We start from the raw sequence: 24,518 nt of genomic DNA on the forward strand, positions 1-24,518 counted from the left end.
GTGTGTGTGGGGGGTGGGGGGTGGAGGGGGGGAGTTGGCGCTACGGCATGAATGTGCTGCGAGACGTTGATGGAAATGAAATGACCATGATTTATACTGACAGAATCCAGCAAGCTGTTGGCGATTTAGGTAGGAATAACTTTAAATTCGCAAAAGAAAGTCTCAAAAACAAGTGCGTATATAGCGTGAACTGGCGGTGGCTTGGTATACTTCCTGTGGATATAGTATTTGAGATTACCGTATACGCGTAAGTCGGCTATGATTAATAACTGCATGCTTATTGCTTAAAATTGCAGTTGGTATATTATTAGGCTCTTGCTCTTTATTCTGTGCGTATTGCGAGGTAAAGGAAGTCCGCGTTCGCGTGCCGCAACGCATGGCGGCGCACATTATTTCAGTTGCACGCGCGCGAAATTGTGAGCACAAATGCGAGCTGTAATCCTTCGTTCCAGTTTGCTCGGGTCTGCGAGGATCGACATGCTTTAGAAGTCAAAAGCGCACGCGTGCACGGTAGCGGCAATACGCTGAACTGCGCATTTCGAAACTGTACAAGCCGATAAAGGCGGCCGGAGAAAAAGCTGCTACACTGCAGCTTGACCGTGGGCTCCAGGCAACCCACCAGCAATGGGCGACTGGATATGCATCCACGGCCTTCGATGGCACGCCGATGCCAACGCCAACGGCTCAAATGCACGCCACGCGTCTCCGAAATTACTTTCGCTATAAAACAAATTTGGGAACAAAACTTCACTGCACCACGTATGCAGACATCGCGATGCTCTAAAACGCATACTTTCTGGACAACTGCGGACGAACGTCGCACATATTGGTTTAGAAAAGAATGAAACTGGTTGCACTTTTAACATAACTGATAAGCAAGTTCAATCCTCAATATAATGGCACATTGCAGACCCTTATACAATGTAAACAACGTTTTGCAATAAGCCCTGAAGTCCAAATTGGCCAAAACTTATACATCTCGCATGCACCATAGGCAGACCTCGCGATGCTCTAAAACGCATCTTTTCTGGACAACTGCGGACAGACGTCGCATATATTGGTTTAAAAAAGAACTAAACTGGTTACACTTGTAACCTAACTTATAAGCAAGTTCTATCCTCAAAATAATTGCACATTACAGACCCTTACATAATGTACACAACAGCGTCTCCCAATAAGCCCGGCAGTCCAAAGCGGACAAAATTTATACACATTTTGTTTAATACGCATTGATACACGTATACTGAAGAAGTGATACAAAGAGGTCATTTTTGCCTTCTTTTGGACGTTCCGGTTCGTTTCCTTCCAAGTATTACAACACTGATGTTCTTTTAATTGCGGAGGTATGGAGTTGCAAACTTGATACTTCGTGTTTTTTTTTCAAATATGCCTACTTCTTGCCGACAGAGGAGGAAGTAACATTAAAAAATACGCCTGCTTGAGTTGCCGGTGGGTATTAAAGCTTTCCCCTAATCAAAGCCGCTTTTGTGGATGCCAAGCGATACGATTTCTCGGTTCCAATTTATTTACGTAACCCCCCACCGGAAGCAATACTCCCAGTGGCTTGTCGATTACAGAAAAGTACGCCACATGATGCAGACACCGCACGTGTGCCCCGAAACCTCGCAAAATTTGTGTTGCCACCAGATACGCGATATAGGGGGTGTGCTTCAGAAGTAAAGAAAAGAAAAAGACAGCTTCAATCCTCGGAAACATTTTATTTAACAGCAAGTAATTCGTAACGTCGGCGCTACGGCCCCGCGTTTGGGCAGGTGCAAACGCCGCAGGTACACAAAAAACCTGCACAGGGTGTTTGCAAGACTCGCACGTACTAAAAGTGGACTAGTTTTTGTTAAAATCCGTAGAACGCTTAAGATAAAAAGAGAGGCTTGCGCCCCTTCTGGCTGTCCCCGTTGGCCATGATCGTGCAGGGTTCGGCGAGTGGACTCTAAGAAACAATTCTCGCCGCTCCCCTTTCCCTCGGCTGTGCGAATAATAAATATTCCGATGAGAGTTCATCCCTGCCAAGGGTATCGACCTACAAACCAAATGGGGCGTATTTTGGGACGCACAACTATATATCAGCACCATTTCAGCTGCAGCTGTATCCTTTGAGGGTTTCTCTTTCCGACACCAGCGCCATGTGTACGCATGCGCACCAGATGAGTACGCTCCGTACAGAGACACTGAAGAGAAGGCTGCCGGTAAAGGCAAATGCGCACGCCTCAATTATGACAACTTTAGACACGTTAAGGTGTATATTAGGGTTTAAATTAAGCTGTACGTTTTTTCAGAGCGCTATTTTCGCTCTATAGGGGTAATTATGTACCATCCCACAACGGTAATCGTGGTAACTCTTCCATTTGCCTTACCAAACTTACTAAACTAAGCTTACTAAACTGTGTACCGGGTACATCATCTTGAACTCCAGAAGGAGTTATTCGCGAAAGATGGTTATATTTCGAACAGTGAAACATAAGTGCTACAACGGTCACCCGTCTTAGAGGACACACTCAACAGACCTTTTCTTTAAGCAATGCTATGCGCATCCAAGTGTCTGGCCGTGTTTTCCGACTGGGAAGGCCAGGCGAATGGAAGAGCGCAAGAGAAATGCTGATTAATGTCGTATGACGAAAGGCCCACCTTGAGATGTGCAAAACGTTGCTACAGAGCAGTAATCGTGTCCTTGAAACGCAAACAGCATTAGTTCATATTCTCACCACCACTGCGAACCTTAGAGATATTCGAAATTTCTTTACCTTTCTGCAACGGTTTGTCTCTGCGCCGTTTAATAACCATAAAGTGTTCAACTTAGCTTTGCTAGAACAAGATGCCTGGGATATTTACGACGAGCACTATTTCCAGATGGCTTCCGCACTCATACGAGTGAAATGCGTAATTTCTATTCATTACGGTCTAAAAGTACGTTAAAAGTGTAATCACTCACAAAAATCTGCGCTTTTAGAAACAAGCACTGCACCCCAAGATTGCAACTGCGTCCCACAACGGTAACCATGGTCCTATGCTCGAACAATTCTTTTTTCCAATATCGTGTGCCCGGTACTCTATTATATCAAGAACTTTACGTGCATCCATTTTGTTCCCAACAGCGAAGCGTCGAACACACAGGTATGTCGAAATACCGAGACTGATTGGGCGATAATCACTGTTTTATAGAAATGCATCCTGACGGGTATGTACGATGAGTGCGATCCGCGATTAGGCCTATGTGCGTTCATTTTTTTCCCTAACGGCAAAACACTAGAAAGACAAGTTTGTCGAACTGCCGAAACGTATCTGACGATAATTAATTTTTGACAGGATTGCATTCTGTTGGCTGACGGGTTTGTCATTATGAGTAGCGTAATCCGCAATTAGGCCTAAACTTTTTTTTCTAAATCACATCTTTCGTGTGCTCCTACAAGTCTTGATTCGCTAGCTGGATCCATGAGCTCAGGAGCCATATGCTTGGAGAGCTAGATCTTCCATAACATGCGATCCAGACCACCGGCACGGCGTGGGCATGAGATCGGGGCAGCATGAACCAACAAAAGCACTGGCCCCTAACGGGGTACCACGAACACAATCAAGCGTTAAGACGGGCCGGGCCGGCTCCGTTGCAGGCGCCGTACTGGCATTGCCGCTGTTGCTGCTGCGATCTTTGCACTTGGTCCGAAACTGTGGTGAACTCGCAGCTGGCCGAGTTCGCCGCTGTGTCGCCGTCCAACAGTCGCCGGTGCGGAGCGGACCGGCCGACGGGGGCGCCACTGCAGCAAACTTCGCGAATGTAGACGGTAGTCACCAAAACGGCCTGCGCTCGAGAGACGGAGACAGAGCACACACTTTATTAGTATAAAAAATATGTTGGGCAGGAAGTCGGAGCCCACAGCCCCAGCTAAAGCTTCGTTTGGGACGTTTTTTTTGACGCATCACCGACGCCTCAAGCGTACCTACGAGGACAGAAAGCGAAATTACTCGCTATAGTTTTCCGTCATGCAGGCAGAGCATTCCTACACAGAGTACGGACACGGACTTAACCTCTCGCCTCTGTGGCACTCCACACCATCGTGTACTTAGCCTCAATTTACTATAACAAAAGAAATACTAGGACGTCAGCAGTCATCGAGAGTGTGGAACGTCAACTAACTAATACGCGTATTTGCACCAGGCGCATTTGCGCTTGTGGCACAAGCAATAATGTTGGTGCTCGCGAACACCTCGACACAATGTATGACCGCCATCTTTAGTTACACGTACACTGACGGCTCTACATGTTGACAAGCAGAATGGCGCTACAGTACGAGCGGCTTGCGGATCCTTACTTCAGAGTCTCATGGGCTGCCAGATTTGACCACGTCGCGTCTTCGACGGTATGTGAAAGTGTCGCCATTGAAGCAGCCTTGCAAGAAACTGAAGTCCCATCAGCCCCAGCCTGATAGTCCCTTTTCAGACAGCAAGGGCTACAATGAAACTATTACGGCGCGGGTTTTCCCTTCACAAATGCACCCAACGTACATTACATGATTTGAAAGCATTACAGAACGTCAAATTTACCGTCGTTTTTCAGTGGCTACCTTCACATATCGGCGAAGCAGTCAGCGAGGCAGCTAAAAGCACCAAGCACAGAGTTTTGAAGAAAGGAAACGTAAGCAAGACGGATGATTATTGTTCAGGGATAGCATATGCCCCTAGAGGTGTAACTAATTTTTAGAATGCGTTACGAACGTGAAAACCCCATTTCTTTTTTAAATAAGAAATATATACTGAAACGAGCCTTCCACGTACATGAACAAAATACCCGTCTCATCATGTTCTTTCTTTATATTTTATAGATAATTTAAGCTCCGTGTCTAAGCAATGAAAATCGCTTTCATTTGCCTAAACACATATGATCAAAGATCTAAGATGGCGTGATCGGTCGAAATGTCGATTTTACGTCCAAGATTTTCATGTAATCTCGCAGTATTGAAACATCCTTCAGAAGCGCTTTTCGTTGTCTTTGCCGACACAACAGGGTGCATCAAAATATTGACAATTTTCAAGAAAGCTTACAGCAAATATATGACTGAACCACTTCCAAACAATCCCTCATGCGCCTGACTTTATATCCTGGGTGAATATACTACTTAATCGCTCCCAAGTTAATGTCCAAAGGGAGCTAAGCAATGTGCAATGTAATCTAAACAAGGAGTCCCAGGAGGTTAGTAAGGGACGTTCACATCGAAACGCCTCCACCTTTTCCAGCCGCAGCGACGGCTGCCTAAGGGTAATAGAAATAAATCTCGAAGGCCATGTATCTTTTTCTGTATTGTGTAGGCTTCATTCAGGATGATGCCACAGCCGCCTACTACCGCCTACCAAGATACTGGTGGCAGCAGTGGGTTCGGCCACTATGGCCTCAGGGATTACGGGAACGACCTCGGAGCATTGCTCGCCCAATCTCGGAGGCCATGCTGCCACTCACCACGATGGCCTCAAAGCTGAACAGTACCACGGTGCCCCAGGCGTAGCCAATGTGCTGCAGCAGGACGCCTCCGAGAGCGGGACCCGTGAAAGACCTGCATTCGGTTGCCACGGAGGAAGGTACGCTGTTACAACCTTGCCGTCAGTGTCTCATTAGACTCGCAGACTGCGACTGGCACGCGTCAACATTTCGCCAAAGAACGCGAAAGAGGGGTTTCTAGAGCTTTTGCAAAAAGAAAATCAAACCCTCTTACCATGAGAGGGGTATTGGTAAGCCAAGAAAGACGGAGAAGCAAAGGACGGATGGCGATGCCCCTCTGTAGTTTAAAAACCGGCTCGTCGTGGCTAACGGATTTCGACATTGTCTACACGGATGAAAAAAGGTCACTAAACGCGATCCGGCGCAACCGTAGTTAGCTTAACCACGGTTAAGGTTGTCCGTGTGTCAGAGGTATAATTGGGCGAACTGGTGATTCATCATATTGAGGGAAAAAGAAAGCTGCACCAACGGACTGGACCACAAGACATCGCCGTATCTATCCTTTTTTTGCGGTCTCAGCTATTAGCGCTGCTTTCACCAAAATGACACTGAAATAAAGACAACTGTTAAACGAAAAAAAAGACTGCATTGAATTATAAAGCAACGAAATGTTCAGCAAGCTTGCAGAATCCTTCCTACTTCAAAACTGCCTAAAATGAGAGGACTTCGAAATACGTGACGTCACAGTGACGTACCTGTGTCGGGCAGTGTGTATATAGGTTGTATCCGCCCATGGGTTAGCGATAGTCCCAGTATGCACGACTGACATGGTCACAACGTTTATTGCCCGTTTGCGGGTGTCCTCCGCCTAACGTTTTCTATGGCGGTGCTCTACATAATACAGGATTTTGAAGCGTTCGTGGGTTTTGTGAGTCTTTCAATCGTTTCAAGCGACGATCTATAGCACAAATGAAGAAGAGGGTATGCTGCCTGCAAGCCGCGTTCAGTACAAGCGGACAACGTTGATGCCTTTTACATGGTTCTTATGCACATCACTATTATACGAGTAGCACTTCTGCAAAATCATAGCAAGAACTGCAACAAATTCCCATATCATAAGAAGCCAACAAAGACACCAAGGACAATTAACACAGGGTAAATTACTTTTACTACTAATTGAAATAAAGAAATGATGAATTAATGGAACTGAAAATGGATGAAAAAACAACTTGCCGCAGGTGGGGAACGATCCCACGTCTTCGCATTACGGGAAGAAGTTTCCCTAAGATATAAATTGATGTACCATACTTGTGCACTTCGTGTGTTCTAGCGGATGCAGATTACACAACTGCTATATCTGTTCTCGGTGCAGAATTACGGACTTTTAAACTTTGTGCTTCTCTACTTTGGGAAAACTAAAGTTACCGATTTTCGGCACTTAAAAAACATACAGGCCTCTAAATCGAAATTCCCCTTCTAACAGTCACTAGAACTTAACTTTCTCGCTCAAGCAAAACACATTTCATTAAAATTCCCCAAGAGGTTATCTGAGGACAAATAATTTTTGCGTTTTACATGCATTTGAAGAGGCGGCATCAGAGTAGGGCCCGAGCTAGAGTATCCTATCTAAACACATACGAAAGGAGAAATCGTTTTTTTTTCTCAGCAACAACCACACGGAATTTGAAGAAATTTGTCACATTTAAGAGAAATAGTTAAGATCTGGTGACTGCAGGAATCGAATGCTTGATTTAGGACGTTGATGTTTTATAAAAATGTTGAAAATCGCAAATTTTCAGAAAACAAAGCCATCAAGTTTACAATTATAACTCGGTAATCAAAGATGATATCACAATTATGTAAATTGCTTAAAATAGTACATCTACAGCGGACAAAATTGACGTATTATACAAGGCTCTCAAATACACCACTAACCTGTGAGTAAGACTTTCGCAAAACTCTCGCAAACATTGTAACAATTTCACGTAAGATATAGACTGGCATGTCAAATTTGTCCGCTTTAGATGCTCTAACCGATGCATTTCAATGAAATGCGATATATATATTTTGACGTTGAGTTACGGATTTGCTAACTTAGCGCTTCTATTCCTTTTATCTTTAGATTTCCGGAATTTTTTGTGCAAAAATTAAGACCCTATATCTAAATTCCGCCTGTAACAGACACTAGAAATGAAATTATTTTTTCACAGATGCAACATATTTAATCAAAATCAGTCCAAGTATTATTACAGAAAAGCATTTCTACGTTTTAAATGTGTATACGAATAGGCAGTATAGGAATTTTAAGCAGGCAGGCCTTGAGCCGCCATGTCGAACGGCGACGCGTAGTTTCCGTTCTATTCTGACACCGGAAGTCTGGGGGAGGCATCGAGCAAAATCTCTTTTAAGGCAAAAGAAAAATGGACAAGTAGGAAACAGCCCATGACTGACCCGACGGACTGGCACAGGGTGAACATGGAAGAAACCAGGCCGTTGGTGGAGATGCTGCGTTCGAAACCCCGGCTCCTGGAACGAAGAACAAGAATACGTTGGACCTCAATCCATCGACCCTTTTTTTGCGAATCGATTTGCTTCTCTGCGAGCTGTCTAAGCATGCGTAAGCATTGTGCCACTTGCTCATCTCCGACATCCCGGTGTCGTTATCAGTGTTACGAAACTTGATCCGGCCAGTACAAACGACAGCGCTGCGGCGACACGAACTGCTGCGGACGGCGGCGCAAGGTGAATTGATGACGCAGGCAAACTACTGCAGGTGGCGGCGCCAGGTGCGCTGATGACATTTCGACTATTGTAAGCCGTTATCGCTCCTTAACGCCTTATCCGTGCACGTCGAATCGTTATCAACCCTGAATAACCGTACTCCGACGGCGGCTGTGCGCTTCATCCTCGCCGCTCATAGGCGGCTGCGTACGGCACGGCCGCGCAGGCCCTATCTGAAAAGATCTGCGACGGGGGCAGAGTGTGCGCCGACTGCTGATAGCTTCGTGTGCGTTGTGTTCTCGCTGCTTGGTTGGTACTGAAGCGAGACGCGCGGGCCCTATCTTGAAAGCGTTCTTGTTTTACGTGACGGACGGGCGGGAGGACGGACGGGTTTCCTCGTTGGGTAGGCACGAAAATTCTGACGCATTTAAGATAACGAAAAATGTGCCTTTTTTATGAAGATGCAAAGTGCTGCCGCGACGGCGGTAACAAACTTGTGTCGCCCACTGCCGGCAGCTGGAGAAAGCAGTTGTTCAGGGAGGATCGCCGTGTGCTCCAGGGATTCGAGCAGTACGAGGTAACCTTCGCTGGACGACTGCTTTCTCCAGCTACCGGCAGGCAGCGACACAAGTTTATGATATCGCCGTCGCGGCAGCACTTTGCATTTTCATAATGAAATACACCTCCTCATTCTTTTTGTTTCTTGAAAACCAGGCAATTAACTGCGCCAAGTGTTACGCTGCACAACGTGGACTAAAAAAAAAACGATATTTCTGCGCAAGTTGGGCGAGAACACTGAATCTTTTTTGAACATTTTAGCGTCCCTGTAGAGCCGATACTGCCGCTTCAGATGTGCTGCTTAACGGCTCTCACCACTACAAAATTCAGTAAAGAAAGAATGAATGAATGAATTCTGTGGTTTTACGTGCCAAAACCACGATTTGATTATGAGGCACGCCGTAGTGCCGTAGTGGGGACCCCGGATTGATTTTGACCGCCAGGGGATATTTAACGTGCTCCAATGCACGGGGCACGGGCATTTTTGCATTTCACTCCCATCGAAATGCGGCCGCCGCAGCCGGGATTCGATCCCGCAACCTCGTGCTTAGCAGCGCTACACCATAGCCGCTAAGCCACCGCAGCGGGTACGCAATGAAATAACAAGTTACCGCTTTCTAAATATTCTCACTACGACCAATACGTGCCGTCAAGCATATCATTCTGTAATAAAGAGAATAGAAGCGTTCGGCTATTCGATTATACATTGGCGATCTTGGTTGGTGTTTTCTGCGCAATGTCTTTTTGTCTCATGATGTACCCAAACGCATTATGGTGCACGACAACATCAAGATACAAAGTGCTGCTCGAAGAGTGACGTTGCGCATTATTTTACCCGAGTTATAATGAATGTTTGTTTGTAGGCTTAGGTGTACGTTATATAAATTATGTTGGCAGATCGCGCAAGCGGCCGAACGATGAAACCATGTAGTAGTATAGCTCCCGTCCATATAGTTGCCGCAGCCTTTTCGTTACACTTTTCGAATAACCTTTTGTACAATTGCGGCAAGAGACCTTATTTATTAAAAATTCATTGAAACTTCATTGAAACTTCATTGAAACGTACTGTATCTACCCTCTGAAGCTTAAACGCGCATTGCATAAAAATGAATGAAATTCTACGCGGTGTCACGTGCCAAACCTACGATCCGGTTACAAGGCACGCCGTAGTTGAGGGGGCGGGGGGAGGGTCTCCGGATTAATTTTAATCACCCGGGGTTCTTCAATGTCCACCCGAAACACGCTTCACCAAGCGTCTTTCTTTTTGCATTCCGGCCCCATCGGTATGTGGCCGTCGTGGCTAGGGATCGAACCCGCTACCCCGCGCTCAGCAGCGCACTGTTTCATCGAGCCTAGATGAGCAGTTTTACTGCATGAGCAGCAGGACTCATGAGCAGCATGACTGAGGAGCAGGACTCGGAGATGAGCAGCAGGACTCACAGCGTGTACTCCAGGGTCGCCATGAATGCGCAGATGGATGCACCGCCGATGCCAATGCCAAAGAAGGCCATGGACAGCAGGACCAACCAGAGCTTCCTGCGAATTCACACACGGTGACGTGGTATAAACAAATCAATTCCGTATTTTTCTCGTCAAAAAGGCTTCCTGGAAGGGTTTACGGGTAAAAAAAAGCGGAATCAATGGACCGCTTGTCGAGCATTGCAATCCTCCACTGTATAGACAGTGAATGACGACGCAGGAAATAAATGCAACGAGATTACGAAACCTGGAACAGATTTTAAAAAAGTCAGCAATTACTTTATCTAAGAGTTGGAAATGTTAGGAAATGCACTCCGTAATTTAATTTTACCAATCACAAAACTAGAATAGATAACTTTTACGTCATGCACAGCTCCACACGGTCGCTACAAAAGACAGCACTACAGTATTTAGAATGGTGAAACATTTTAGTGACGTAAACTAGCAAATGTACAAGTTACACAACGCCAGCAAATATGTCACAGTAGGCATACCAGTAAATGCTATTATTAAATGCGGTAACTAGAAAACCATTACAGCACGTTTACGAAATATATACCAGAAATTTTTGATAGGTCTGTTAATATCCTTCAAATTGGGGCGAGATTTCAGGGTATACTTCAATAGAACATCTTGTAGCAGCCTAACCATTCTCGAGATAAAAAGGCACACTAAAAGCTGACTTTAGTGCAGTATAAACTATTGTGTCGAAGCTCCATTCTCATTCGTTTGGCCGAGAAGTGTTGGTTATTACCGGATAAAATAATTGGGCCAAAGTTTTCCTTTCTCGAGATTCGTGCCGAAACAAGCGAGGTTGAATCGGTGTGGTGTCCCAGATTTTAAAGCAGTTTTACGCATTTAATTGGGCCGTTTTTTAAAAGTAAATACCCCGGGCTACGTCATAAGTACACGCAATAATTAAGTTTCTCGACCGAGACTACTGCCAGCGGGCGCACCTCTGTTTTCTTTATTCGATGAAAAATCACGACATAAAAACTGTACATGAAAAGTTGGCTCATGGGTATCGTGACAGCACACAGATCTTGCAGATGATTAGCGCGCTATATTCGAACACTATATTTCGGCGGCTTTATTTTTGGCTCACTGGGCTATGCACACGTATGGAGGCTCAATTATTGGCCGCTCTCCAAGAATAGGCATGTGCCACTGTGACACAAAGGTGTATAGAAGCTTTAAATGCATTTACATATGCGTCGTCATAGATCACATTATGCGTGAGACGTGCTTGTCGCTGCAAGGGAGCACGCGGAAACACGGACACAAAATAAAACAGTCACAGTGTTTGCGCCTTCGTCCTTTCACCAGCTATTATGTCCCACAGGAAGCACACCAAATAGGCCAAAAACAAAGTTCTCCTGTCGCATCATGTACATGTATATAGAGTAGTCATACAAGCATCATACACATCGCCCTCGTCCTGTTGACAAAGAGAGCAGACGACAATAGCGTGCGCGTTTCGTCTGCTACTGCTCTTATATTTCGCTGTATAATTCAAGCAAGCTCCGGGTAATTTAGATTTCAACATTGCGGTGGGTCTGCGTTGTTTTTAATGAGCTCTTCTTTTTCTTTTGAGTGAGGTGTGGTCGTTCTTTATCGCTAAACAATCATAACATTTTCACTCCGCTGCCCTACTGTCGTAGTTCGCTCGTAAATGGCTAAAAAGCAGCCGCCTTCTATTGCCAAGCTACACCTTTGCATGACATCACTGCAATGGTGCTACGCCCGCTCGAAGCTAGCTCATTTGCACCAGAAGTTGCACCAGAAGTTGCACCAGAAAGTAAACAGACACGCTCCACCTGAAAGGCTGCGGGAACAAATCATTATGTAGAAAATATATCAAATACGCGAGAGTGACCTGGCTATGCTGCACATGACGCAATGGGAGCCGCGATTTCAGCCTTAAATTTAAACAGGAGGAAAAGATTTCTCGCTAGTTTTCTCTATTGATAATCAACATGTTATTGTCAAGTGGAAATTGGCGAAATTGCACGATATCCCCCGATCATACGGTTTATATAGTTAGTCGTTGCTGTGTGTGCTCATGTAAGTAGCGAGTGCCTGTACAATGTATGAACGCGTCACCTCATTTGCAATTACCATCATCTGTAGTATAGCAAACTACAGGCGTACGCGGTGATCGAGGCAGACGTCTGCATCGGCCATTGAAGAATGTTTCTACATAGATACGAGTAGACACGGTTTAATGCGTATACTGTACGGACCTATTGATTTATCAATCCGAAGTAATGTGTACTTAGTCTACCTAGAAATAGTCTAGGCGCACAAGCAACGAAGAAGTTAACGCATTTAGACTCACGTGCCGAAAGGAAAATAGGGCGCCGGGCCGACCAACAGCAGGTACAGCAGGGTGAAGAAGGCGCCGATAGATGTCAGCAGCTTGGTGTTGACCTGCCGGTGGGAAAGAAGGGTCCAAGCGTCTTTTAGGCGTGAGCTATATTATATATATATATATATATATATATATATATATATATATATATATATATATATATATATATATATATATATATATCGACGTTGGACCCTCAGTGATGCGCGCTTCGTCCTACCTTCTTATCGCACAACCAGCCCCAGACGGGAGTCATCAAGCCATTGCAGATGCCAGGGATCATAAAGACTAGCCCGAGGATCGTGGTGGACAGGTTGAACTGCAAAAAAAGAACACTGTATTATGAGGAAGCTTAATGGAGCAGAGAAATAAACTTTCCAAGTTGTATAGAAACTTCATATCACACGTTTAAAGAGGAAAGCGTCTCGAGCTAACAGGCCCAAAGTTTCCCCCTCTTATATCACACGCTTATGGCACGTAAATCGAAGACGAAAAAAATTAAATTCCAGGATTTTAAGCGCGAGAACTACGATCTGATTACGAGGCACGCAGCTGTGTGAGCACTCCGGGTTCGTTTTGCCCACCCGGCCTTGCCGGTTAACATGCACCTAAATCTAAGTAGATGGGCGTTGTTGCATTTCACCCCCCCCCCCTATCTAAAACGCGGCCGCGGCCGCCGCCAGGGTCACACCCGCGACCATTGAGCTCAGCAGTGCAACGCTATAGCCATATCACGGCAGCTATATGTAGTATATACAAAATGACATTTATATAGCTAGTGGTACGAATGTTGGGAAACGCATCTGATAAAGACTGGTCAGCTTGATACTAAAGCATGGAGTAAGACATTTAGGAGGGGAAACTCCCGTCAGCGCGAGCGAGCGCGGGCTACCAGATAAGGTCACAATTGTTGTATGCACTGACGGGGCCGTATACAGTGGCGGCGCCATGCGGCGCGTCGGAGAAGCCGCAGCGAAAAAAAAATTCAACGCCCGGGCAGGCGACTCCGGCGCGCTCTCAACGGCGGTAATTTCTTTCCAGGCCGCCAGGCGCCGCCAGCACGATAACGGCTCCGCGGGCTTGTGACTTTTTCTGGTCGCCGCAAACAGCGGAGTTTCCACTCCTAAATGTTTCTTGCTCCGTGTACTAAAGTATGCCTGGGAATGTATGCCTGGGAACTTTGACACTCATAACGCTAGCGCATTAAGACTGACGGATAAAAAAATCTGGGTTCGAGAGTTTACCTTCTTTTAAACGAAACACGCCTCATCAAATTCGGTCCCCCAAGACCAATTAAAATGCTTATGGCACAGGGAATGCCATTAGCTTGGGTTTACGCAGTCTGCATTCGTCTGTGAAACTTTGAAGCCGCCTCTACAGTGTGTAGCATCTGATAATGGTGATCACTAAATTTCACCTTAAATTTTTAGGTTGTTTAAATTAGAAACATTAGTTTAAGAAGTGTATTCCACGAAATAATGTATTGTGTCTGCTGTTGGTTTGGTGGACTACTAGCTTGTGCTTCAAGAGATACTTGCGGTAAAGCTGTATTACGAGCAGGGAAGCTTTGCAGGTTTAACAGGATGTCATATTTAGTCATATAGGATGTCATAGTGTCATATTTCAATGTCATATTGACAAGCACATCGTTAACTGGAGCTGTACAGCAGTTCGAAAATTAACTGTACAGCACTTAAACTTGGCACGTGACCACGCTTATTTATGTAATGTGTCTCTGTCACATCATTGTACCTAACCATTTGCATACACTGTATATATTGAACATCGTGACAATTACTTTATGAGTAACGGAGCCTTTCCGTGGGTCTATGCGGTTATACATTAGCGAGTGATGACTCGGACACTACGTTGAAAACATGCCTACACATACATATACAATGATTCGTTTCTGTACATGTTAGCACCCTGGTAGAGTTGTGCCGTGATTGTGACTCAGTGTTTGTACCGTCTCTTCTCGAATTAAACTTTTTCTAAACACATATGTTATCGTCCTGGTGCAATTGTGTCATCATTGTGACTCAGAATTCGTATCGCCTCGTGTTGAAATAAACTTTTTCTAAAAAAGCAAACTTTTGCTTGAAGTTCGCTAAATTTGTGCTAAAGGTGTGCAGTGAATTTTACACAATGAATGCGTTTTGAAGAGTGCATTACGGACTGACATGGCATAACGCACCTTCAAAACGTTTCACGTACGTCTACGGTTGCTACGGGTGAGTAATAAACAGTGGATTCGGCAGCAAGGTGTACATGACCATTTATTAAATCAATTTAAATCAATCGCTGAGCGATGAGAGCTGAAATTTTGCGTTCACCTTCAGATTTTAACACTACAAATCCAGCCCCGTTCGAAAGGACACTTATCATCTGACTTCCCCATCACAAATGCTCACTTGGTCTGCGTTAGTACTGTAATTTGTTTCTGAAAGGAGAACTAAATTATGCAGCACGATCTTGGTCATCATGTTATTATGGCAATGACGATTACGTGAACTTTATGCAAAATACTACACTGCAGTCCTTTGATTCATTTGAAAGCGCCGTGCAGTGTTGGTTTGAACGAAAACCGCGAGAAACGGAGGCGGTGCACTCAAATTTGCGTGAACAAGCCCAGCCGCACCGATATGTATGCCATTCTACAGTGGATCTGTCCTATTCACCTGCTCCATCCTAAATCTCACCGTGAAATTTATTACGAGGAGGTTTGGTAATTTAACTTGCTGCTATGCTTGCGAGCGTCTACCAGTACGACTTGCATATTAAAACAGCAGCAACCGCAGCGTCAAGACTAATTATAACTGGTTTTGTAAAGGTTAAAAGACAAAAGAATACACGCATTTTGTGAGCACACTGTGAGCTTGTTTTTCTCGGCGCAACCAACCGAACAGTATAGCCTCTGAGAGTGCATGTGGTTCACCGCTTACTCGTCGCGGTCACAGTAAGGTGTAGGTTTCGAATAATAAAGCATGTTATAGAAAGTTAATACCATAGCAACTTTAACTTCGAGGATGCTAAAAAATTTCGCCGGTCACTAAGTAGAAAATTTTGATGCTAAAGAGACAATAAATTTGCTCAATCTAGCGACAAAATCGGTGAAATGGCAACACTTATGAAGATGGTGATCAGTCCCGCATACATAAAATGAACTATCTATTATTTGCGGAGCGGTATTGTCGCGGCTTCAGAGAAGACGACATGAACCAGTTCAAGCAATAAGTATAGTTTGCAAGTAAACGCCAGCTGAGCGCACATCTCGGAGGCACATATGACATTCGAGGTTTTACGCAAGTGGAAACTATCTGTACAAGGATAGACAGGTATAAGCAAGTTGGTGTGGATTCGGAGCCTGTTTACCCAGCGCAGCAGGACAAGGATATGTAATGCCTTGGCCGTTACCGTCGCTGTCCTTGTCCGGTCATGGAGCCAAATTCAACGATGAATCAGCTAAGCGTAAATTGCTGGCTCAAGTAAAACGCCAACCAAGCCCGCATCTCGGAGGCACATATGACACAAAATGCTTCAGCCAAGAGGAATTGCGTACGCAGGATCAGAAGAGATCGCCATCAGTGCTGCCGGTACATCCATCGGTATGTTGTATAGGCATAAGCAAGTACGTCGCTGCAAGCAAATGAAGTTAGGGACGATAAACATTGCGAATCTGTAAGGCGGGTACCTACGGATCTCAGATGAGGTTCAAGCGTCGCCTGGTTGAAGCCGACGCAGACGTAGCTTCCGAAAATGGCCACCGCGTACATGTAGATCAAGGGACCGCTCCAGAACTTGCGCAGATCCATCGGGGTGCTGTCGTGCTTGTCCTCTGCCAGGAATAGACGGAAAGTAATTAACGAATACGATAATTTAACGACCAAAACGACGAAGGGGGTGTGACCGACACCTTATAGCGAAGACCATTAGCCGACCATCCACGAGGAGGCCGCTGCATCACGCAGTCAGCCTCTCGCTCAGCTGGCTCACTTTTTGCCTCGCAGTGTTAGCCCAACACGTGACCTCTCAGAAGGAGCGTGCTGGCTGAGAGCGTTTGGTTCCCGGTGATTTTTAACCGACGCTGAATTGTTCAGGCCGCGCTGCCATAGCGTTGCCTGCAGAGCGGGGAGCATTAAAACCTACCGCGCGCACTGACACGACGATCATGTGTTGGGCAGATGCGCGTTGGCTTCAGACGTGTTGGCTTCAGACCCCCTTATGTAATACCCCGTTACGGGGTCTTTAAGGAATAAAAATGAAATGAAATGTTGCGTGATGCTCTCTCCCAATTGTTCCCTCCTCCACGGTCGCGTCAGCTGCCTACCGCAAGTTTACGCATTCGACTTGGATGGGGCCCTGCACGTGCGTGCGCGAGCTCACCGCGTCTTTCCTTCTCCCCCTTTCTATTACAGCTTTCTATTTCCACTTTCCTGTCCCCCAGTGTACGGTAGCCAACCAGACGCATTTCTGGTTAACGTCCCTGCCTTCTCCCTTTCTTTCCTCCTCCCCCTTTTCCTCATGGTCTCCTCCGCAAAGAAACCAGATCTGACAGTGTCGAAAAGGTGACAGGACTTCCTCCGTACTCCCTGTCACTTCTCGTCGTCATGACGACGGGGCTGCCAGGAGTTCTCCCGGTGCCGCAAAAGTGCGCATACGCTACCCGTAGAGTTTCTCACAATAACACCTAGAGGGAAATCTGGCACCACCGTCAATGCGAGTTCCCTGAGGGCCGCTCTGCCGTCATGGGAATGGTGGTATATGTGTGTGCCTGCGAGGCTTGTGTTGGCTGGCGTTGTAAGAGGCTTCGTCTAAAACGTGGATATGGCTACACAGATAACGCGTTCCTAAAGTAAAATCTTCATAGAAGGCTTTCATTCACCCATATTATATCTTCCAATGAAGTTTACTCACCTACAATGCATAACCAAGTGAAGAAAAACAAGAACAAACAGCAAACTGTTCCAAAGCGAGCGCGAATTTTGTCGTCTCTCTTCTAAATTTAGCGGCGCGCTGATACTTATTACGTTTCATGTAGTTGTAGATGCAATAACAAGTTCTCATAATTGAAAGAAACATGTTTTGTGTAATAATAAGGCTAAGACAAGCTTTTTACGTGCTGTTTTAGTGAAGATTGAATCATTGTGACAGACGGAACGGTGCTTGCCAGGCGCGTCTTGAAGGTGTCCTGCTGGCTCTCCGAGAACGATGCCAATCCGTATAGTCACAATACACCCGCATTCCCTAGCATACTACAGAGTGGAAGCGCCAGATTTCTCTCTAGGTAATATTGTCACGTAGTGGTGACGGTGAAGAAGGCAGCAAAACCGTGATTAACGAAACTAGCGTTTTATTGGGCGAACTTTTTGCCCTCCAAAGCAGGCTATACCCTCAAACATCCAAATACCAGCGACAGTGTCACATGCCATTAGCAGGGCACGTTATGATGAAAATTCAAACATTAAGGAGATATATACAAGTCTGACAGGTGTTATTACCTGCCAGAAATTAAGGTGTTAGTATACCGTGGCAGCTAGCTGCGCAGTAATGCACCCATTGGGAAGCTCTATGAACTGGTCGTCATTTAGGTGCATCATTTTAACTGCTATCGGAGCCGAATGCAACGTTCCAATGTCCGCTAATTGCTCAAAGTGCCTCGCGCGGTCAGTCGCGCGACAATTTTGCGTGCATTTGCGGGCCGCCTTCACGCTGGGAAAAAGCACCTTTACGTAGAACGTACTGAGCAACGGGAATCTGCGTCGGGAGTTTTTAATGTTGCTATACAATTTTCTCATTGATACTTTTAATCTAATTAATATAATATTTCAGAAGGTGACTAATTAATTAAGACGAATTATGGGATTAGGCGGAATGCAGAAAAATAATCTGAGTGTCTCCAAGCGACGGCGAACAACATTGCCTTGGTTCTGTCCAGGTACGTGGCATTCGCATGTTTTTAAACCTTGGAGCATGATAGTTGGGCCACCCTGTATATGTATACGACCCCCTGTAGGGACATCCGCCTGAGGATTTCCCTAGTGGTGTTGCTGTATATGGCTGCGATATGGATATGCTCCTGGCAACATCCCAATGATGTCAGAACGTACCAGGAGCTAGTGGTGTTTCTCCTTACGGCTCACATAAAGATGTCATCCTGAGAATATCCTTAAGTGCCTCTGCATACAACTCCCGTAGGAACAACCGCCGGAAGATATCTTTAGTAGTGCCATCGTATATGGCTCCCGTAGGGTTATACAAGAACAGTATAGGCGCCGAAATCGCAAAGCTTTTCGCTTGTAAGTGCTACATTTGCCATTGGTCGCGGGCGCCCTCTCTCATAGCGTGAGGATTGGACGAAATTTTTTCTTACGAATGATTCTGCTCTAAGAAGTTCTTTTTGTGAAAACGGGCCGCCCCAATTCTCCGTAGACGGTAGGGATGTGGCCGGCCCTGCAGGCACGCGCACGTAGAGATCGCGATACAGCCGTCGCCCCGCTATGGCAACGTATTTCGGAGAGAGAAACAAAGACGACGATATGCAAATTGCAATCGACGGCAAATGGGTGCGCTGTATTATCTGCGGCCGATAACAGCGGCCGCGACAGCTTCCCCTCGCCACTGATACTCCCGATAACGCTGCGGCGAATATAGACGCAACACGTTGCAAACAGCGAGTATAGCATCGTCGACGGAAAAACACGCATAAACAAGGGGGAAAGCAGTGGGAAGCGCATATATACTACGCACTTATCCAGGTGATCTTGATAGGGGTGCACACGGGACTACACTGACACACATTTGCGAAGTTGTAGGAAGTTCCCCACCGCACATTTATCTATTTTAAAAGGATGACACATAAGCTGATAAGCAATCAGCTCCAAGTTTATCTAATTTCAGAATCATCTTTACTGAATGCTAACATTATGAGATTTGCATCTAACGGACATTTTATCTTGCCCAGAGTGCTCTCTAATTATGGTAAATTCTCATTTCAATTTTTTCCCTTTCATTGTGGAACTCTTTGTATTCAGTTATGAAACAGTGTATCACCACAAAGAAATTAAAAACAAGCTATCTTAAAACGTTTTTTAATTAATTTGCTCCGATTGCTGTACGTCTTTTCTATTCTTTTTGCTCCCTATATAGCAGTTGATGCGTCTGTACTGGAATACATCTGTGCATACTCGCACACTTGTCTTTTTTTTACCTGTTCTTTTTTATGTTCTTGTGCCATATTGATGCAACTTGTTCTATTACATTTGTTCCAGTTTTTGACCTGTATGTTAATGCCACGATAATGCTTTATGTTGCTGGCATATAGCAATTTCTCTCACCACCTAACCTTGCCCGGAGGTGCCAATACAGTCTGACTATGGGACCTCATTTCGTATTTCGTATCTATCGGAACTTGTAACAAATTTGAAGCAATAAACCTACTAACTTTCTAACTTAAGAAAAAAGTACTGCTCGTTTTGCTGAAGGCAAAGGTGACACGCGCACGATGCTCTCTGTTGTTGTTGTTGTTTATTGCCTTTGTGGTATGCTGCATTTCTTTTGGGAAACATGGTACGAATCAAGCTGGTAAGTCAGTTTTTCTTTCCGACCCCCTCCATCACGTTTAAGAAAATACTAATTATTATTATTAACATAAAGTACGAAAGTATGGGAAACACTTTTAGGTGCGCGAATCTTCTTAATCTCGAATACCACTCGAACATCCACGGCTATTCGTTTCGATCGTACTCGACTCGATAATTCCCTCTTCGGAGCTGCCGAATATTCATTGCATTCGCATACTATAACGGCCAAGAACAGTTCCATGAAGTCTACGGGCTGAAAGGCACGACGGCGGTGGAGACTCACAAATGGTTCGGCGCACACGAACCGTGGTTGCTGCGCAGAGCAGACAACAAGGTTTCTGAGCGAAAACATTCAGATCACTTATGGATAGTAGTTGACGGGCCGTTAAACAAGGACGTCTCGCCTTAGGCAGCCAACAAATTTGTTGTCTCGATTTAGGCAAAAATAAATTTGGTTATTTCTTCATTCGCGACCTCGTTTGCATTTCGTCAAAACGATGCGCCTGCTGCAGTATATTGTACTTGGCTCGTTCAACTACCAATACACTCTACTACGCGTTATCTGATGACGCGCTGTGCCATTGTTTCGCTACTGTCACTGTCATGGCGCGCCAGATACGACCATCTTTCCTCTTTTTTTCTTTCTCGTTTACAAGCTCCTCAGACGACATGTGGTACTCAGTCTTGAACAGCATTGCGTGTATCAAATAGCGTAATTAAGCGTTTTCTGGACAAATAGACTATTAGGAACCTTCACATTTCACTTTGTTCAGAAATTGAGAATATTCGATTCGATCTCCCAAGTTAGTTCTTTTTTCAAATATTTCTAGCCGATTCGCAATTTTCACCGTCCGAACACCCGTAGCTATGACACATTTCGATTTAATGCGAAAATTGGCCTCGATATGCGGGACCTGGCGTTATCGTCGTTATCGAGACGTCACGACAGAGAGCGAGATTCGGTGACGTCACGTAGCGATAGAACCAGGTCCGATGACGTTGCTTCCCCCTCCCCCCTCCTCCCAACAAAAAAAGAACGAAAAGAAAGACAGCTGCTCGCGTTTGTTCTGTGCGTGCTCGTGTGTGGCAGCCGCAATTATCCCAGGAACGCAATGAGACGGTGTATCATGACGTCATGAAGCGGACAACTCCGGAATACCGAAACCGAAACTGATTCGCAAAATTTATTATATATTCAAATATTCAGGGCACCCTAATTTATTCAGGATAACCAAAAAATTAACCATTGTCTTCGTTTTATAATATCCGAGAAAAAAGAACGACGCTGGAGGTGCGTGACTTCCAAGAAAACCGACACTGAAAATATTATTGTAATGCAAAATAAGAAGTCCGAAACCCTATCTCTGTATACTTGCAGTGAAACGCTAATTCAGCATGTACTGGTGATGCACTCTTAAATAAAACTGTATTTTCGCTAATTTCGTGGCAATAGCTTCCATTACCAGAAAATAAAATTGAAGTTAGCTTTTTTTTTCATTTCGCGCCGAAACCATAGAGCCTATAGGTCGGTGTCACGTTACTGAGTTCAAAATACATGTTTTTCATATTTTAGACAATGTGACTCAGCAAAAGTTCTTGAAACACGACACTTTTTTGGGGGGTGGGTGTAAGGGGACTCCTTTGCGATACAAATACGTTACACATATACGCCATCTGTACCTTGAGTGACAGCTTATGTTGCTATGTCTGTATCCTCGTGCTGTTTTGTTGCATCCGCCTCCTATATTTTTAGCTAGTGTGTTTACTAGATTAATCGCCTTGTATCGCACTTTTTCTCCCTTTTATATTGCCGTTACGTAGTTATTTTTTAAAAATCACCATGTATTTTTCTTTTATTGTCGTTTTCCTCCAAAGTAAGGCCCTCACCGGGCCTTTAGGGTAACTGAAAAAAGGTAGCCTTTTAAGATTTGACGTCACGGCGATCAGGCGCACGAACTTCAAGGCGGCAGCGCCAGCTGTCGCTCGCGTTCGCGCCTCTTCCAGCTCACCGGGACTCACCTCGCGGTAGGAGAGGAGGATTGGCTACTGAGACTCGTGTTCACACCGCACTGAAGGATGATACCACAATTTAGGCAGATGGATCTGCTGAGAAATCTAAGGAGGATGAAATGAACGAATTGAACATCGCTCCGAAATCTACCTCTACAGCCGTTGCAAAAATTCGCTTAGACAGTCTGCTGCAGAAAGTCCGTTCACACTTGTCTGTGAGGTTAGTCGAGTGTCTATAACTAAAGTTTATAGACTGTGTATAAACAAATTTTATAGAGTAGTGTATAGACAGTGTAAAGACTTATGGCCTTGCACTTTCTATCGATTATTGAAAAATCCTAGAGAAACATCCTATAGACTGGTCTGCAGACAGGCTAGGGACTTATTATCGTGCACTTTGTATCGATTATCTTGTATTGAATGTCTATAAACGAATTTCTATGGAGTCTCTAGAGATTCTTCATAGCATTTACTTACACTTTTTAATCGATATTCTTTATTGTAGATCTATAGACAAATCCTGCAGAATGATCAGTAGGCGGTCTAAATGTAGCTATCTAAGGACGGTGCTTTTTCAATACATTCGTAAACATTGCGATAGGCTCACTTGAGCTGTAGCCTTATTGCAATAAAGTGGAAAGCTGACAAATTGGAAGTGATGCGTAGGCTTATATGCATCGTACATACTAACAATGTAGGCTTGTATACGTCGCACTTTCTTGCTTTAGATGCTCTAACAAATGCAGTTTACAAGACTGCGGTATCTGTTTTTTGGTGAGGAGTCAGGAATTCACAAGCTTTGCGCGCATTTCTTTTGCGCAACTTAATCATTCTCGGGGATTTTTGTAAGAAACTCGTAGCCCTAAATCGAAATTTATGCTTCTATATAAAGCTGTTAGAACTTATTTCCTTCTTAAATGCAACTAATTTCATTCAAATCGTTTTAACGGTTGTCCAGTGAGGGCATATCTGCGTTTAAAAGACGTTTTTTTTGCCGCAAGTTAAAACACACAAACAAACAAACACAGAATTTGTGCGTTTTAACTTGCGGCAGAAAACACGTCTTTCAGCAAGCGCCAAATAGGCCAACAATCAGTTCTGTTGCAACAACTCTCTGCGTTTGCCGTGCATTTGAGTTGCAAAAAAATCGCACTTGCCTCCAAGGTATAGAGCTTACACCCTTAACTATATAGGAATCAACGTCAAGATTTACTCCGATTTAGTAAAGACTCACCTATGATGGGGATGACGAGGTACGTAACCAGACTGCAGACGAACCCGATGCTGCCGCAGACAACGAAGGGCGTCGTGTAGCCGCCAATCTAGAAAATAGCAAAAAAGAAAATTTGGTTAAAAAAATTATAATTAAATTCTGTTGTTTGTGCGCGCCAAAAAAACAACGATCTGCTTACGAGGCACGACGCGTAGTGGGAAACTGCTGATTAATTTCGACCACGGGAAGTTCCTTGACGTGCTCCTAAATTTACGTACATTTACGTACGTATTTGGCACGTCGCCTCCATCGAAATGCGGCCGCCGCGTACAGGATCGAACCCACGACCTCGATTGCAACAGCGCAACGGCGTGCATGTCCACAGGGCAACCGCATCGGGCCGAAAATAACAAGACTGGTTTCATATCCTGCATATCACCGTTCAAGAAAAAAAACTTTTTTTTTTCTTACGGCGAAGTGGAGAAAATAGGTGTTAATATTTTTTTAGCTATGCACTGTTAACGGCGGTGGACGGCATAATGCAAATATTTAATTGGATAAATAATTAACCAAGAGCGCAAGGACAGTAGTAAGTAGAGAACAAATTAACGTAGTTGATATCAATAGGGGAGATTTACATGGGGGGGGGGGCGAACTCGAATTTTGCCTATCCAAATGCATGTAAAACACAGTTGTGCTCTAATCAGACGACCGCTAAAGCCAAGTTGAAGGGAACTTGTTGCATTTAAGAGAAAAGGTTCAATCATGCTGTGCTGGAGAGGAGAGTTTACATTAGGGCCTCGTTTTATTTTACCGAAATTGACGAAAATTCGTAGGCATAGAAAAAGACAATTGAAGAGCGAAGTCAACAAATCCGTAACTGTGCACAAAGAACAAATGTTCCAGTTGAGTAAATTGCCCTTGTTGGAATATTTGAAGCAGGCAATTTTGACATTTGAACTGACAGCTTACGCGAAATAGGTACATTGTTTACGAGGATCTTGCGAAAACCCCACTACTAGGTGAGTGATACACTTGAGAGCAGTGTGTATAATGTATCATTCTTACCCGCCATCGATGTCTCAATAGCTGTAGTCTACAGAATTGTGAGAACATTTTTTTTTCTTTTTGTGGCCGGAATCA

At 44.8% G+C, this 24,518-nt stretch overlaps 1 protein-coding gene across 1 annotated transcript in view; it reads right to left on the bottom strand.

The window, feature by feature from the left end:
• Positions 1–1,703: 1,703 nt before the first annotated feature.
• The window catches only part of LOC142564516 (MFS-type transporter SLC18B1-like), a 48,632-nt gene continuing 25,817 nt past the window's right edge, over positions 1,704–24,518 (bottom strand). Inside the window, exons 6-13 of the mRNA XM_075675532.1 lie at positions 23,397–23,484; positions 16,268–16,407; positions 12,793–12,891; positions 12,540–12,631; positions 10,163–10,258; positions 7,895–7,969; positions 5,465–5,558; positions 1,704–3,811 (exon numbers count right to left, since the gene is read on the bottom strand). Of these exons, the coding sequence (XP_075531647.1) occupies positions 3,587–3,811; positions 5,465–5,558; positions 7,895–7,969; positions 10,163–10,258; positions 12,540–12,631; positions 12,793–12,891; positions 16,268–16,407; positions 23,397–23,484 (909 nt within the window). The 3' untranslated portion in view covers positions 1,704–3,586. The remainder of the gene's footprint in view (positions 3,812–5,464; positions 5,559–7,894; positions 7,970–10,162; positions 10,259–12,539; positions 12,632–12,792; positions 12,892–16,267; positions 16,408–23,396; positions 23,485–24,518) is intronic.

The sequence above is a fragment of the Dermacentor variabilis genome, chromosome 11, assembly GCF_050947875.1.
Source record: "Dermacentor variabilis isolate Ectoservices chromosome 11, ASM5094787v1, whole genome shotgun sequence".
Lineage (NCBI taxonomy): Eukaryota > Metazoa > Arthropoda > Arachnida > Ixodida > Ixodidae > Dermacentor > Dermacentor variabilis.